This window comes from Aotus nancymaae, unplaced genomic scaffold, assembly GCF_030222135.1.
Source record: "Aotus nancymaae isolate 86718 unplaced genomic scaffold, 86718_ANA_hifiasm-v0.15.2.pri h1tg000002l, whole genome shotgun sequence".
In the NCBI taxonomy this organism is placed as follows: domain Eukaryota; kingdom Metazoa; phylum Chordata; class Mammalia; order Primates; family Aotidae; genus Aotus; species Aotus nancymaae.
In genome coordinates, this window is record NW_026988413.1 from 44,044,915 (window position 1) to 44,061,668 (window position 16,754).

At 37.7% G+C, this 16,754-nt stretch overlaps 1 protein-coding gene across 1 annotated transcript in view; it reads right to left on the reverse strand.

Annotated features, from left to right (window-relative positions):
• Positions 1-16,754, reverse strand: part of ZNF277 (zinc finger protein 277) — a 141,735-nt gene that overhangs the window by 61,737 nt on the left and 63,244 nt on the right. The window contains exon 2 of the mRNA XM_012457014.2: positions 2,925-3,126. Coding sequence (XP_012312437.2) covers positions 2,925-3,126 — 202 coding nt within the window. The remainder of the gene's footprint in view (positions 1-2,924; positions 3,127-16,754) is intronic.

Sequence of the window (16,754 nt, forward strand, 5' to 3'; positions counted from 1 at the left end):
ACATGCCTGGTCAATTAGAATTAATCACATTTTTAACTGCTGAGAGTAAAAATTTTTATTTAATTAGAAGGACAGTTGACAAGGAAAATCTAGGTTTCCATATTTTAAATACATGTTAATGATACACTTTAGAAAGCACTTATATCAAATATGCATTGTTTTCTTTTTAATTAAAGCATCCACTTTACTGTATATTTGCATTTATAGCATGAATAATCCCAACATTTAATTACTAACTCCTAAGTCCTGAGACCTAGTAAATAATTCAATTTTCCTGTCCGTATATGGATAACAGGATAAGGAGATTAATAACAGTAATACAAATAGAGATTGATTAGTACAAATATAGCTACTTACCTACAATACATAAGCACAAAGGAGAATACAGACATTCCTCAGACATTCCTTACATACTTTATGTGCAGAGGAGAAAGAAAAATCTTAAACTATTCAATTATTACTGGTAGATAATCATTTTTTATTCAGTTCCTGAAGAAAAATTTGTGTTTATATGATAAAAGAGAATAAAAGAATAGTTTCACGGCCAGCCACTGTGGCTCACACCTGTAATCCTAACACTTTGGGAGGCCAAGGTTGGGCAGATTGCTCAAGCCCAAGAGTTCTAGACCAGCCTGGGCAACATGGTGAAACCTTGTCCTACAAAAAAACATACCTACAAAAAACCTTGTCCTACAAAAAAACAAACCTTTGTCCTACAAAAAAACACCCGAATTAGTCGGGTGTAGTGATGCATGCCTGCGGGAGGCTGAGGTGGGAGGATTGCTTGAGCCAGGGAGGCAGAGGTTGTACTGAGCCAAGATCATGCCACTGCCCTCCAGCCTGGACTCAAAAAGAAAAATAAAGGTTTCCCATGAAAGAAAAGCTGATTAATAGAAACCTTCGCAAAGAATAACCCATGTAGTATTTCTTTCAATTCTTTTTTTTTTTTTTACCAAGAAAGGCAGACTGCCACATGCAGCACCTCATATGGATGTGTCTGGAATCTTGGAAGCTCGACTAACCTACGTTCTTCTATAAATGGACCTTCAGAGCTTGTCTGGAGTTTATACCAGTGAAGTGCAGCTACTCGTATACCCTTGACCAAAGATCGATCCTCTTCTATCGGGGATGGTTGTCCTGTTCGACTGAGAGCACAGCTTTGGGAGGGATACACATGGAGTGGTGAGGGAGGAAGGGGACAGCCGCTCAGCCAGCCAGATCAGCCAAATCAACCCTGGCGATTAAGGGGGTGACAGATGTTGAAGCCAGATCGCTCTCAAATTCCATACTCTGTTTTATGTAATATTCAATAACCTTACGAGGGCTGGTGTTACCTCCATTTTATAGATGAGGAAACAGATGCTTAGAGTAGTTAAGTAGCTTGCAGGAAATCACAAGGTTAGGAAGTATGAAAGCCTGCATTCAACCCCAGGCTTGCCTACTTTCGTAGTCAGCTCTTAATAATACAGCTTGCTGTTCTGTAAGACCTATCATAGGAAAGAAGTTGTTTGCTAGGAATGTTTTATATGGCCTGAGAGAAACAGAGTTTAGATGCAGTGGTATTCAATGTCTGGGCTACTCTAATGTTTTGTGAGGAAATCAAGACAGAATACCTCAAAATGGGACCTTACCAGATACACGAAATTTTACGCTTTCAATAACTACAGCCAATGACCTGTTGATGTTGCCTCTATGGAAAATGCTTTCCAAGTCTCAACCAATCATAACATAACATAACTACTCCACTATAGCTGCTTCAGGGAAGGCATTCCCTTCCCTTTCCTTCCCTTCCCTGGACAACTACTTCCAGAAATTATAAATTGGGAAAAAAGGAATCAACCTCATCACAGCACTTAAACTGAGATTTGTTTGGGCATTATCCCTTTGGCTTGAAAGGCTCCGAGGATCCCTTTCCAAACACTGCCTTTTGAGAGTCCTGTTGCAAAGTCTATTCTGGAATTACTGGAAGGACCCACTCAGAGAATGTCTATGGCGTAAAACATGAGACATAATCTGATAGACTACAATCTACAATCTCATGGAATGTTGCAAAGGGAGTATTAGCTACTCTTTGGAAAGTTCCTCTCTTTTGAGAACTTGTAGGAAATAAATTAGTATGTAACATCCTCAAATAAACTTACACACTCAAGAAAAATAATGTAAAGATTTTTTTTAAAGTCTTGGCTGGGCATGGTGGTTCACACCTGTAATCCCAGTACTTTGGGAGGTTGAGGCAGGTGGATCACCTGAGCTCAGGAGTTCGAGACCAGCCTGGCCAACATAATGAAACCCTGTCTCTACTAAAAATACAAAAATTAGCTGAGCATGATGGCAGGTGGCTGTAATCCCAGCTACTCGGGAGGCTGAAGCAGGAGAATCACTTGAACCCAGGAGGCAGAGGTTGCAGTGAGCTGAGATCACGCCACTGTACTCCAGCCTGGGTGACGAGAGGGAAACTTTGTCTCAAACAAAACAAAACAAAACAAAACAAAAAGTCTCAGAAGTGCAAAAGAGTTGTAAATTTTTTTCTGAAAATGAGTATGTATTTTCATATTTGTATAGCAATTATTTTATATATAGATTATGTCATTCTTTTAATAAATAATAAATTTAATCCTCTTTCTTAAGAGACAGGGTCTCATTCTGTCACCCAGGCTGGAGTGCAGTGGTATAAACTGTAGCTCATTGCAGCCTCAAACTCCTGGGTGCAAGCAGCCCTCCTGCCTCAGCCTCCCAAATAGTTGGAGATACAGGTGCATGCCACTGATCCTAGCTAATTTTAAAATTTTTTTGTAGAGCTGGCATCTCGAACTCCTGGCCTCAGGTGATCCTCCTATCTTGGCCTCCCAAAGTATTGGGATTACAGACATGAAAAAGCACACCTGGTCAAATTAATTTCTTTTAAGGACAAAAACAGAACTTACCTTTGGAAATCAGCAACCAATTTGACATCAGCTATGACAATCTTATGCTCAATAATCATGTGCTTCAGAAGTTTGTCTTGTTCAGCCACAGGAAAATGTTCTTCACAGAAAATACAAGGCACAGATGGAGAACCTTCCAAAGTAGTGGTACCACCTGGACTTTCTGGCAGGGAAAGTGGCTCCAGGATACAATCCTTACTGTCTGGAAGAGACAAAAAAAAAAAAAAAAGAAAGAAAGAAAAGAAAGAAGGAAAGAAAGAAAAAAAAGCTAAAGCCAACTCTTCATATGGATGATTTCTCATCTGCATTAAAAAGATCCTAAAGATATTTACATGTATCCAAAAAGAAAAATACATAGTGCTAGAGAGTAGGATACGTTATTATCATTTTAAACAGCTTTTGCAGCCCAGAGGCAGGGAGTATTGCGAAGCAGCTCAAACTCTTCATTTGCTTGCTTGAATTGGGGAAACCCATTTGTCAGGGCAGCTGTTCAAGCCTTCTTCTTGGACACTGGCCAATGGCAGCAATTCCTGGGGTACTTGCAAGGGGGAAGGCTGCAACACTCTGAGTTAAGGTTCTAAGGCTCAATTGTGACCTACGGCTGAGAATCATCACACTAAGGGAAGTAAATAGTATACATTAAGGCTACAAATGATGCCAGGCCTGTCTTTTAAGCTGCTTCCTGTTGCACCTGCAAACTCTTTCTTGTTTCTGATTATTTGACACAAATAAAGAAGAAGACAGCTTTCACGCTGGGTAGACATAGTATGTGCTGGGTGGCCCTGATGACAATTTTCTATGCTGATTTATGTTTATCATTTGCCTATTACACAAGTATGTATTACAATTCAGGCTTCGGTGAACAAATAGATGAACGCTCAATCACTAGACATATGTGATGTGGTAGACATTTTTCCTGGCTGTATTATACCTTTTCCTAACATCATCCACAGTATCTTTAAGAGTTGAAGTGTGTAAAGTCTATGTCTCTCATTTCAGGGCTTAAAACCACAGGCATTTGTGACAGGAGCCCCCTTTAGTCTGCCAGAGTGGACGTCTAGACCTGTCACTTTAAACAGGCTATTTAGTAGTTACTAATCAGGAAACTGGGGTAAACAAAGTAGGGTAAGGCATCTGGCATTTTCAGAGGGGCAGGCAACCTTCTTCAGAAAGAAAAGAACCTTCTTCAGAAAGAAAGATGGCTATGCTACAGACAAATTTTCAGAATTAGGTTAACATTAGTTCTCCTGTTAAAGTTTCCTAGTTTTGTCTTACTTTATCTTATTTTTAAAGGCATTTTAAATTTATAAATTAATTGAATCAGTCACTGGTACATTGCTGACCATATGTTAAGAATTATATAAGTGATGTAAGAAGGCAGCATTCATTCATTCACTTAACAAAAATCAACTGACTGTCTACTGGGATGTTCAGTGTTGCATGATATGGTCATTGCCACCAAGGTTAAAGTGCTCACAGTTTGTTTGAAAGTACAAACAAGTTAAAAATATACAGATGGAGAATGTACAGGGTTTACAGGAGCAGGGGTTGGGGGAGTCACTAAACTGAGCCAGAGAAGGAAGGTGTCCTGTAGGAGAGAACCTCTAATACATTACTCATACATACTCTAGTTACATTAAAGCATGCTAAATCAGACTGTTTATCTTTGTTCACAAAATTACTTACTAATATCAGAGAAGGAGAAAACACAGGATATACATAACAGTAGGGAGAATATTTAAAATACATAAGCACTTTAGAAGCACTATTAACAAAACTGGCATTATCAATGACTATATTTATTAAATTAGGTAATGAAATCAAGGAATTCTGGAATTCTACGGTTCTTCAGTTGTAGGTTGTATTTTTTAGTAGTAGGTTAACTTTCGTAGAAATTTAAACTCAAATGTGAAAAACAGAATGGGGAAAGAGCGATAAGTAATATACTTATTAAACTCTATGATAGTATTTTATATCCACTAGTATATAGCAACGAAAGGCAGCATATTCTAAACAAAGGTAGCATTAGTAAACATTACCTGCCATGTAGGAAACAACAAGTACTATATGACATCCTTTCCACAAATTTAATTGAGATATATATATATATAAAATTTATTTTAGTTTGACTGCTAAAAACAAACCCATGGTATTAATCATCATCATCAATAGCACAACTAACATTTATTGGCTACTTGCTATTTGCAAATTACCTGTAAAGTGTGTTAGAACATTTTCCTAGTTAATTTTAACTACCTTATTCAGTAGTACTACTATAATCCAATCTTCCAGATGAGAGAATTAATATTTAGAAAAATTAAATAAGTTCCCAAAGTCACAATGTTAGTGAGTAGCCAAAGCATTTTGAGTTGAGCCTAAACTCAAACGCTATGCTATTCTGTTCCCCGTACCAAATGCCATTTCTCCAACTCTGTTTCTTCTTTAGTATGTATGTTCGGTGTTGTGAATTTATATGTACATATTTATAAACTACTTTGAATTTGTATGTATTCTGCCCATGTCCTCCAGTCTCCCCAATACCACCATAGCAATTCTTACACAAATCTCAGTAGCCCACAATGTCCAAAAACCACTAGAGTACAGTTCAAGACCATAATTTTATTTTTTTCTCAAGGTTTTACTGTAATCTATTATTCCTCTATGGTTTACTTGTTTTTTCCTTTTGTATGTCTAATGCTCAGTTATTCTTTTTTCAAATTATTCCTAAGAGAATGGACCTAAATATTCACATATAGAAGAACCAGACTGCCTGTGGTTACTGCAAAGGTCTAGAAAGAAAATCATGAATATGCAAATTTCATGCATGAGAAACTTGTGGTTTGGGAGGTATTAAGTTGTATTTGGAGGCTTGAGTTACTATGTCACAGATTCTCATTTTGTTGTCCAGGCTGGAGTGCAGGGCACAATCTCGGCTTACTGCAACCTCCATGTCCTGGGTTCAAGCGATTCTCCTGCCTCAGCCTTCCAAGTAGCTGGGATTACAAGGACCCGCCACTATGCCTGGCTAATTTTTGTATTTTCAGTAGAGTCGAGGTTTTCGCTGGCCTGGCCGGTCTTAAACTCCTGACGTTAAGTGATCCTCCCACCTCAAACTCCCAAAGTGCTGGGATTATAGGCGTGAGCCACTGTACCCAACCAGAAAATAAGTTTTAATATAACAATTTTAGATAACAAGATTTTATAGTTTTCTCTCTGATTCCCAAATGATTTTTTGGCACCTTGCTTAAAATTATAACAGCATTGATCATATGGAGTAATTTGTTTATCTCTTTGTCTTCTTGCCCAGCTTCAGGTTTTTAGCCCTTAGAAGGCAAAGTAAGTCCTAGTTGTCTTTATTTACCTGGCATGTACACTGAGTTAACCTGCTACCCCATTATGACAGAACCATTGTGTATTTATTTTGTGCCAGGCATTGTTAACAACTTCACGTGTACAGAATTAACTCAATTAACCCTCACACTAACCCTATGAAGGAGATTCCACTTCCATCCCTGTTTTACAGATTAAGGAACTGAGGGGGTGAGAGGTGGAATGACCTGCCAGCAGCTATCAAGTGATGAAGTCAGAGTTTGAATCCAAGCAGTCTTGCTTAGATGAAGGTTTAGATCTTTTCCTATAGGAAGTAAAGCCACTTATGATCTAAACTGATATGAGAATGGACTGGAAAGAGGCCTCAATCTAGGGAGACTAGATGGGAAACTACTGCAGTGTCTGGGTCTGAGGGCTTGTCTGAGGCAGCAACAATGGCAGTGGATAGAGGAGAGGAGAGGGATAGAGGTTAAATGGACAGTTCTTGATCACTGATTGGCAATAAGGAGTGAAGGAGAAGCCTCCCATGTTCCTGGCTGGGGACATAGTACAAAATGAAGTGCTAGTCACCAGTCAAGGAATACATGCAGAGAAGCAGGTTTTGTTTGTTTTATGGCAGGGAAGGATAATGAATTATATTTTAGATGTACTCACTTGACCTGTTGAGAAGTTAGATATTCCTCTTATGTCTGGTAAATAAGGGCAGCACAGACTGGTGACTTATATGATGCATCTGTACTATTCTGTTTGCCGGGCCCTTCTCCAGGTTCTCCTGTGGGCTTGACCCACCCCCATCTCTCCATGCCCAACAAGAGCAAATACCTCTGTTCTAATTAATTATTTACGTGTATACCTCTATTACTGTGCTAGTCTATGAACTCCTTAAGATCAAGGACTAAATCTTACTTATTTTTATACAGTTGGTATATAATACAGTGGCCTGGCTGGGTGCAGTGGCTCATGCCTGTAATCCCAGCACTTTGGGAGGCTAAGGTGGGTGGATCACGAGGTCAGGAGTTCAAGACCAGCCTGACCAACATGGTGAAACCCCATCTCTAATAAAAATACAAAATTTAGCTGGGTATAGTGGTGCATGTCTGTAATCCCAGCTACTTGGGAGGCTGAGGCAGGAGAATTGCTTGAACCCAGGAGGTGGAGGTTGCAGTGAGCCGAGATCATGCCATTGCACTCCAGCCTGGGTGACAGAGCAAGACTCAGGAAAACTGAAATAAAATAAAATAAAATAAAATAATAAAAATACATAAAAAAAAGAATCCAGTGGCCTGGAATAGCTGAAACAGCTATTGAATAGCTGGTATTTGATAAATATTTGCTGAATGAAGACATAAAAGAATGCATACAGACCAGAGGTGTTCAGTTTCTAGGAAAGTCCTGTTTCAGTAAACACCTATATGGCTGTCTTTAGGGGAACTTTCTCTGCCTAAGACTGAGGGCTGTCCAACTATTTTTACAGCCAGATGTTTAGTGCTATGGGCCTCAGTGTAACAGGCCCGCTAATAAATAATAAATAATGATGGAAAAATTACATTGAATTCTAAGAAAATAAATATTCCAGAGAGTAATAAAAGTATGTTATATTTAATTTAAAAATTTAAAATTCATTTATCACTCTTCATGTAAGGATACTCTCCAGTAAGCAAGGAACAAGTGGCATTTGGAATTCAGAGTAAGTTATACCACTCTATCAGAGGATGTTTACATAGGATAGACCTGAATCCTGAACACATTTTAGCTTAGAGCAGTGGTTTCCAAATTTGAGTTTTACCACCTCGAGAGCTTTTTTAAAAATACTGACTTCAAGACCTTACTGTAGACTGAGAAAATATAATTTTTTCCAAGCAGTAGTCCCTAGACCACTGCCTGGAAATCAATGGTTCAGAGGATGATCACATGAGGACTGTGAATATCCTGATCATATAAGAGTGTGCATATTTTAAATTTATGGAAAAGTCTATAAATTAGGTGACAAGGCCTTGTGGCAAGGCTTATCTGATAGTCTATTCTGTCCAAGAGAGAGTCTCTAAATTACTAAGTACTGGACCAGCAGACATAATTCAGTAAGATTTGTCTGACAGATTGTTTACTTCCAGCTGTCACTACAAGTGTCACATTTAGATCTTACTTCATGGTAAAAGACAATAGATACAAAAATATATAATCCTCTGCCACAGGGACCTTGAACTCTAAAATACAAAAGGAAGTAAATCACATCTATCTCTTTTAAGCAAAGAGGCAAACATCTTGGAACTTCTGCTTTGGCCCTAAATCCACTTTGCACATGTGTTACACATTAACAACAAATTATCTGCTCTAGTTCTTACTTTGAACAGCAACTCTGTTCAAATGAACTGTAAAAACAAAAAACAAAAAACAAAAAACAAAAAACACCATCCCAAGGAAGCTGAATTTTTGAGGAGATCCTATGCTGATTATTAATATTTTTATTGATTCTGGGTAAGATCCTCAAAGCTACAAATTATTATTCTAGAGAAGTGCTTCTAAAAATTCTTCAATGTGCACATAAATCACTTGGAGGTTTTGTTAAAATGCAGATTCTGATTCAGTAGGTGTAATAGCCATGGAAATGCACCATTCAAAGCTCCTGCTACCACGAACACAATTGACCAGAGGATCTCAGGTGTGGTGCTCTGAAATCCCATTTGCACTGAGGCTGAGCCTCTCACAGGCTGCTCTGAGTCAATGAAAAGGGATTAATATCCAGCATGCAGTTGACCCTCAAAAAACATGACTCTGAACTACACAAGTCCACTTACACAGGAATTTTTTTCAAAAAAAGTTTATACCAAGTGTGCTAATCTCTCCTCTCTCCCCTTCCACCTTGTCCATATCTTCAGCCTCAGCCACCTCTGAAACAGCAAAACTAATCCATTCTCTTCCTCAGCCTATGCAATTGGAAGACAATTATGATGATCCACTTCCACTTCATGAATAGTAAATATATTTTCTCTTATGTTTTTAAAAAATATTTCTTTTCTCTAGCTTATTTTATTGTTAAGAATATGTTATATAATATATATACAAAATAAGTATGAATCAACTGTTTATGTTATGTTCCAGTCAACAGTAGGCTCCAAGTAGTTAAATTTTGAGGGAGTAAAAAGTTATACACAGATTTTTGACTGGAGAGGGGGCTGGTGACTCTAATCCCTGCATTGTTCAAGGGCCAACTGTATATTAAAACTCCTACAACTCAATAGCAAAAAAACTGAATAAACTAGATTTAAAAATAAGCAAATGACTTGAATAGACATTTCTTCAAAGAAGACATACAAACATCCAACAGGTATATGAAAAAGTGCAAATCAGCGGGAAATGGAAATCAAAACCACAATGAGATATCATCTCATACCTCCTAAGATGGCCATTATTTAAAAAAAAAAACCAGAAAATTACAAGTGTTGACAAGGATGTAGAGACATTGATAACCTTGTGTACTGTTGTTGGGAATGTAATGTACCTTATGCTATCAAAATCAATTTGGAGGTTCTTCAAAAAATTAAAAATAGAACTATCATATGAGCCAGCCATACCACTTCTGGTTATCTATCCAAAAGAAATGAAAACATGATCTCAAAGAAATATTTGTACTTTTATGTTCATTGAAGTATTACTCACAATAGCCAAAAGGCAGAAATAATAGATGTATGGACAAAGATAATGTAGTATTTAAATACAATGAATATTATTCAGCCTTAAAAAAGAATGAACCTTGAAGATATTATAAGTGAAATAAGCCTGTCACAGGAGGAAAATGAACTACATGATTCTACTTATATGAGGTATCTAGTCAAACTCACTGAAGCAGAAAGTAGAATGGTGGTTGCCAGGGCTGGGGAGAGGGGGAAAATGGGAAGTTACTGTTTGATCAGTAAGAAATTTCAGTTATGGAAGATGAAAAAGTTCTAGAGATCTGTTGTACAATAATGTACACATACTTAATAGTAGTGTACATTTAAAAATTTGTGAAGAGGATAGATTTTGTTATGTATTTTATTTTTTAAAAATAATTTTAAAAAATGGAGAGGAGAAGATAAGAGTCAAATGACTTTATTCAAGACTGGAGGAATCATGGTCCCATTACTTCCCATTAACCAATTCTGACCAACTTATTTAACCTCTCTTAGCTTGTTTCCACACATAAAATGAATTAATTGAAATATCTACCTTATAGAGTGTTCCACCTGACTGAGTTGTTCCAAGTGTTAAGGAAATTAATGTAAAGCACATGAATATCTGACACACATGCTCAATTATAGGTTAGTTCCTATTACTAATACTGATAATAATGAGTATTAGTTGTATGTTTGAGGATGAAGAGAGATGAGCATCATATGCACTGATGTCTATTAGCGATTCCTATGGATCAATTCAAAATACAGACTCTAAGGTCCCAACACAGATTTAAAGAATTAAATCACGTAAGAGTGGAGCCCAGGTCAAGTTGGTAATTGTGGTTTTTGCCATCACTTTCAGTAAAACATAATAAGCCTACTTCCCAACTATCTACTCTTAGGTCCTGATTATACTGTTGAAATTCTAAGGCTTTTGCATTCTGTTCATCCCTTTGCTATATCTGCAGAATATTAAATTAAGAAACAAGAAGAAAACACAATGAAATTTTTGATATTGACATAAGGAAAAATGAAGGAATTTATATTGATAGCCTCACTTCTGAGCATATGAAATAAGCTCCATCCATACTGAAGACAAGGATTAAAAAAGGGAAAAGATTTAGAAATACCACTATGTAGAATGCAACTGAGACAAAAGATAAAAACTAAATGATCATAAAACAGTCCTGAAGGCCTAACTAAGCCTTCATAACTTTCTGTGAAGCTAACATAACTTTCTGTGATGAAGAAAATGCTCTATATCTGTTCTGTTCAACAATGGTAGCTATTAGGGATATGTGACTATTGAGCACTTAAAACGTGAATAGTGAGACTGGGTAACTGAATTTTAATTTAGTTTTAATTAATTTAAATTTAAATAGCCACATGTGGCTATTGACTTGCCTATTAGACAGGAGAGATGGAATTTATGCAGATGTTCTTAACCTGGGGTCAGTGGGCACTTGATTCAGAGACTAGGGTCTGGGGAGTTCAATGGGAAACTATATCAATACTGTGTGTATGTTAATTTTTTTCTGGGAAAAAAGTCTCTTGATTTAATATTAATAGATTCTTAAAGGGTTCTGTGGTTATGCACCCTCCCCCAAATTTTTATTTTTACGTTCTCATTTTATTTTAAAATGTCTGTTTTAGGTGTTAGGCTTTATAGCATCTTTTATCATCTGATAGTTTCTAGGGAAGCCCATTTGTTCAGTTTATAAGCAAACATAAGCAATAGCAAAGATCAGATAGGTAGGGGTTGAGTGAGAATATTTGGCAACTATCCTACTGTAATATTAAAGCTATTAACATGTCCAACCTTTCTAGAAATACCCAGACATTTCTTATACATTCCTAAGGTACTATCCATCCATGAGATTCCCCCATGATGGACTGGGAAGTTGGTTATTTCCAAATTTATTCTTTTTGTCTAGAAAACTCTTAACGAGTTCAGGAGCTAATGGATTCAGCAACAAATCAGTTGTTAGACCTGAGGTGGAATTCTCTGTAGAAATGGCTTGATTTCCCATCCATATGATGGGTGAATTGCATAGTTAACAAGACAACGCTGATGAAGCTCCTTTCCCTATCATGCCAGCAAAGCACTGCAGAATGATTTTGACTGCTGCCCCATTTCCATGTGGCATTTCTTAGTTTCAAAACTACCTAATGATGAAAATGTGGTTAAACTTCCTTTCTCAAGCAATTTTGGTTAAAAAGTGGGAAACTAATGATACAATGGTTAAATTTCTTGGCTATAGATTATGTATGTTTCTGGTTTATACATGATGCCTTCTTACCTTAATCAATTTCATAAAGAGGAATCAGTGCTGTCTACATTAATAATGCAACAGTAACAATGATGTGGAAGCAGTAGCTTTTTGAAATGTCATAAATTCATTATATTTTAGAGAGAAATAAGTACTAGGAAGAGAAAATAAATGGATAAAAACAAATCCCTCTTTATTAATAAGATACATTATTGATTTATTTGTAGATTTAAATCAGAAAAGATTTCTAGTGTTAAAAATATGCTTTGAAACATATATGGTTAAGTATATTCAGTTCTATGGAAATACTTTCTATAACTCTACTGTTTATTGCCAATGAAATTTAGAATCTAAAAGGAAATGAAGGATGAAGGATCATACTATATGTTATATGCTTACTTTACATACCCTTTCACCTCAAAGACATTTCATTATCTCTACTGCTTTTACTCTGCACTACTGAAGATACTTCAGAGCATTCAAATAAGACTACTTTGAGTTCCTACTTTGACAGGGCCAGGACTAGGGATGCTCTAAGTAGAATTCAATATTCATGATATTCACATATCATGTATATTGTGTTCTAAGAGGTGGATACTAATGGGCACTAAATTCTCACTGTTATTTCCTTTCTACCAGTAGAAGCAGACATTAGGGATTTGGAAATATAAATGTAAAATGATTTTTCAATGGTAAAGGGGAAAATAAGCAAAAAAGATATTAAAATCCTAACCTTAGTTCTGGTAAATTTAAGCAGAATAACCTATTGCAAACAATCTGGTGATCCTAATAAGAGGGCCAACGTAACAAAAGACACTGGCTTTTTGGCAAGAACAGGGAAACAAAGTGACTGGTGAGTGCTTTTATTTATTCAATTCTGTAGAGGAAAAGATAGAAAAGGGAAGGTAAACTCTGACACAGATAGATTTGATTGGTTATTGGCCTGTCTTATACTTTCTAAATAAGTATCGCCCAATGGAAATTTCATAGTACATTAACAGAGTTTGGGTTTAACCTAATTTAATTCATTTGATTTGACAGAGAATTACTTTGGAAAGAGTAGTCTAGTTAATACTTTAATGAAATGAGTTGGCACCTAGAAAATTGTAAATTACCTATCTGATGCCCCCTATTATAATTAATGTTTTTAACAGAATCATAAATTTCTGAGTTATGGGGATAAGATTATCTCTATTTACAAAATTAAGCACTATGACACATTTTTATTTTAGTGTTTGATGTCTTAATTCATTAACATGACCAATATTTTAATATAATAAATAGTTTTGTTTTTATGGAACAGATAAAGAATGATTTTTTTTTTAGGCATATAAAAGTTAATAAAGTCAGGATGCTGTGGCTTATGCCTCTAATTATAGCATGTTGAAAGGCTGATGCAAGAGGATCGCTTGAGCCCAGGAGTTCAAGACTGGCCTGGGCAACATGGCAAGACCCAGTATTTACAAAAAATAAAAAAATTAGCTGGACATGGTGGCACACAACTGTGGTCACAGCTACTTGGGAGGCTGAGGTGGGAGGATTGCTTGAGCCCAGGAGATTGAGGCTGCAGTGAGCTGTGATTGTGCCACTGCACTCCAGCCTGAGTGACAGAGCAAAACCCTATCTCAAAAAACAGAGGCAAAATGAAATTTAATAAAAAAAACTTGAAAATACCGTATAACCACTGATTTAAATTCTTATTTTTGAACATGTGAATTTCTCAACCTTTTCAAACAATACATATATATTTCTCATACTACATATTAGTATATATAATTGCTATAAAGCAACACTCGATGACTTGAAAAGGAAAACTAATAAATTTCTTTTGGTTCCAGCATATGAGATAGAAACTTTCTTAAAGTTAGGCAAGTCTTAGTTGATACTCATTTTATCACAATTTTACGAACTTATTTCCCTAAAAAGTAATTCTCCCTTCTAGTCTACTTTCAGGCAAAAGGCTGTGCTAGATACTGAGGAGTGAGCAATCGAAGAAATAGAGCTACCCTATCCTCAAAGAACCCATACCTGTTTTTTTTTTTTTTCTTTAAAGATGGGGTTTCACCCTGATGGCCAGGCTGGTCTTGAACTCCTGACCTCAGGTGATCCACCCACCTCGGCCTCCCAAAGTGCTATGATTACAGGCGTGAGCCACCGTGCCCAGCCTTTTTTTTTCTTTTTTTTTGAGACGATGTCTCGCTCTGTTGGCCCAGGCTGGAGTGCAGAAGAACCCACATCTTTTCTACTACAGAGGCTGGTCATGTTCACAGACACACGTAACACAACTTTAGAATGTCAGGGAGCAAGATGGTCAAATAGAAACCTTCACCGGTAATCCTCCTGGCAGGAACACCAAACTGAAAAACTATTCACACAAAAAAATGCACCTTCATAAGAACCAAAAATCAGGTGAGCAATCACAGTACCAGTTTTAACTTCATATCCCTGAAAGAGGCACTGAAGTGGGGAGGAAAGACAGTCTTGAAATGACAAGTCACCCTTTCTCCATCCCCCAGCAGTGGCCACGTGGCCTGGTGAGAGAATCCATATGTTTGGTCGGGGGAGAGTGCAGTGACTGTGAGACTTTGCATTGTAACTCAGTGTTGCCCTGTTACAGCTGAAAGCAACACCAGGTAGAACTCGGCAGGTGCACATGGAGGGAGCATTTAGACCACCCCTAGTCAGAGAGGAATCACCCATCCCAGCAGTCACAACCTGAGTTCCAGAAAGCCACAGGCTAAGGTGCGTTTAGGTCCCAAATAAATTTGAAAGGCACTAGGCCACAAGGACTGCCAGTGGATGTGGCGTGCATGTGACCCAGTGAGACACCAGCCAAGATGTCTAAGGGAGTGCATGTGCCACCCCTCCCTAGACCCCAGGCAGCATAGCTCACAGCTCTGAAGATGCTCTCCCTTCACTTGAGTAAAGCAGAGGGGAGAGTAAAGAGGACTTTGCCTTGCAACTTAGATACCAGCTCATCCACAGTACACAGGTAACGGGCAGAGTCCTGAGGACCCAATTCCAGGCCCCAGCTCCGGAACCACATTTCTAGACATACCCTGGGCCAGAATGGAATTCACTGCCCTGGGGGGAAGGACCTAGTCCTGGCAGAATTCAGGTTACTAAAGAGTCCTTGGACCCTGAATAATTAGCAGCAGTACCCAGGAAATACTTGCAGTGGGCCTTGAGTGAGACTCAGAGATGTGCGAGCCTTAGGTGTGACCCAGCACATTCCCAACTGTGGTGGCTATAGAAGAGACTCTTTCTGCTGCTGAAAAGGAGAGGGAAGAAGAGCAAAGGGGATCTGGTCTTGTAGTTTAGGTACCAGCCACAGTGGGGTAGAGAACCAAGCAGACTCTAGGGTCCTTCATTCCAGCCTTGGCTCTTGGACAACATTTCTGGACCTGCCTTGGACCAGCAAGGAGCCTGCTGCCCTGAAGAGAGAGTCCCAGGCCAGGCAGCATTCACCACAAGCTTACTGAAGCGCCCTTGGGCCTTGCGTGAACATAGGTGGTAGCCAGACAGTACTTGCCACAGGTCTGCGATGGTGGTGGCCATAGGGAGAGACTTCTCTGTTTTTGGAAAAGGTAGGAAAGGCGTTGTCTTGTGGCTTGGTTACTAGCTCAGTCACAGTAGAATAGAGCAGTAGATAGATTCCTACAATTTCTGACTCATGGATGGAACTGGAGGTTATTATGTTAAGTGAAATGAGCCAGAAAGAGAATGACAAACTTTGCATGTTCTCACTTATTTGTGGGAACTAAAAATTAAAACAACTGAGTTCATGGAGATAGAAAGTAGGATAGTTATCAAAGGCTGGGTAGTAGGGGGCAGGAGGAAGGGAGTATGGTCAATGGGTATAACTAAAGTTAAATTGAAGAAATAAGATCTAGTATTTCATAGTACAACAAATGACTACCCTCTATAATAATATATTTTACATTAAAAAATCACTAAAAGAGTAAAATTAGAATGTTTGTAAGACAAATAAAGGATAAATGCTTGAGGTAATGGATATTCCATTTATCCTAATGTGATTATTATGCATTATATGTGTGTATCAAAATGTCTCATTTGTTCCATAAACATATACACCTAGTATGTATCCACAAAAACTTTTTTAAAGTTAAAGAAAAAAGAATATCAGTAACATCAGAGGGAAAAAAAGAACAAAGTATAGTTTTAAGATAGCCCATATCTAGCAAGTAAGATACTAAATCACTAGATTAATTTCCTCCAGTTCCAGTTACATGCCTGCCTGCTAAGGCAGGTGGTTTGGCCTTACTTTGAGGCATTTCATAAGTCCTTTTTCTTCAAGTTACTTGGACCCACCAGAATTTGGGCTGCTTTTAGAAAATATAGTTATAAGCAGTCTTTTAAAGTTCCTGCAAAACACCTGAGATTCAGTCTTGTTCAGGACATTTAAAAAATATAATCCTCCAATTTATTTGTCTACTGACAATTACCCTTATGTTCTCAGTGACATTAAGTATCATAAATCCCATCTCTGTGATGTCATAGAATTCTCTACAATATGTGACCACATCAGAAAAATCACTTGACTTCACAGAGCAAGG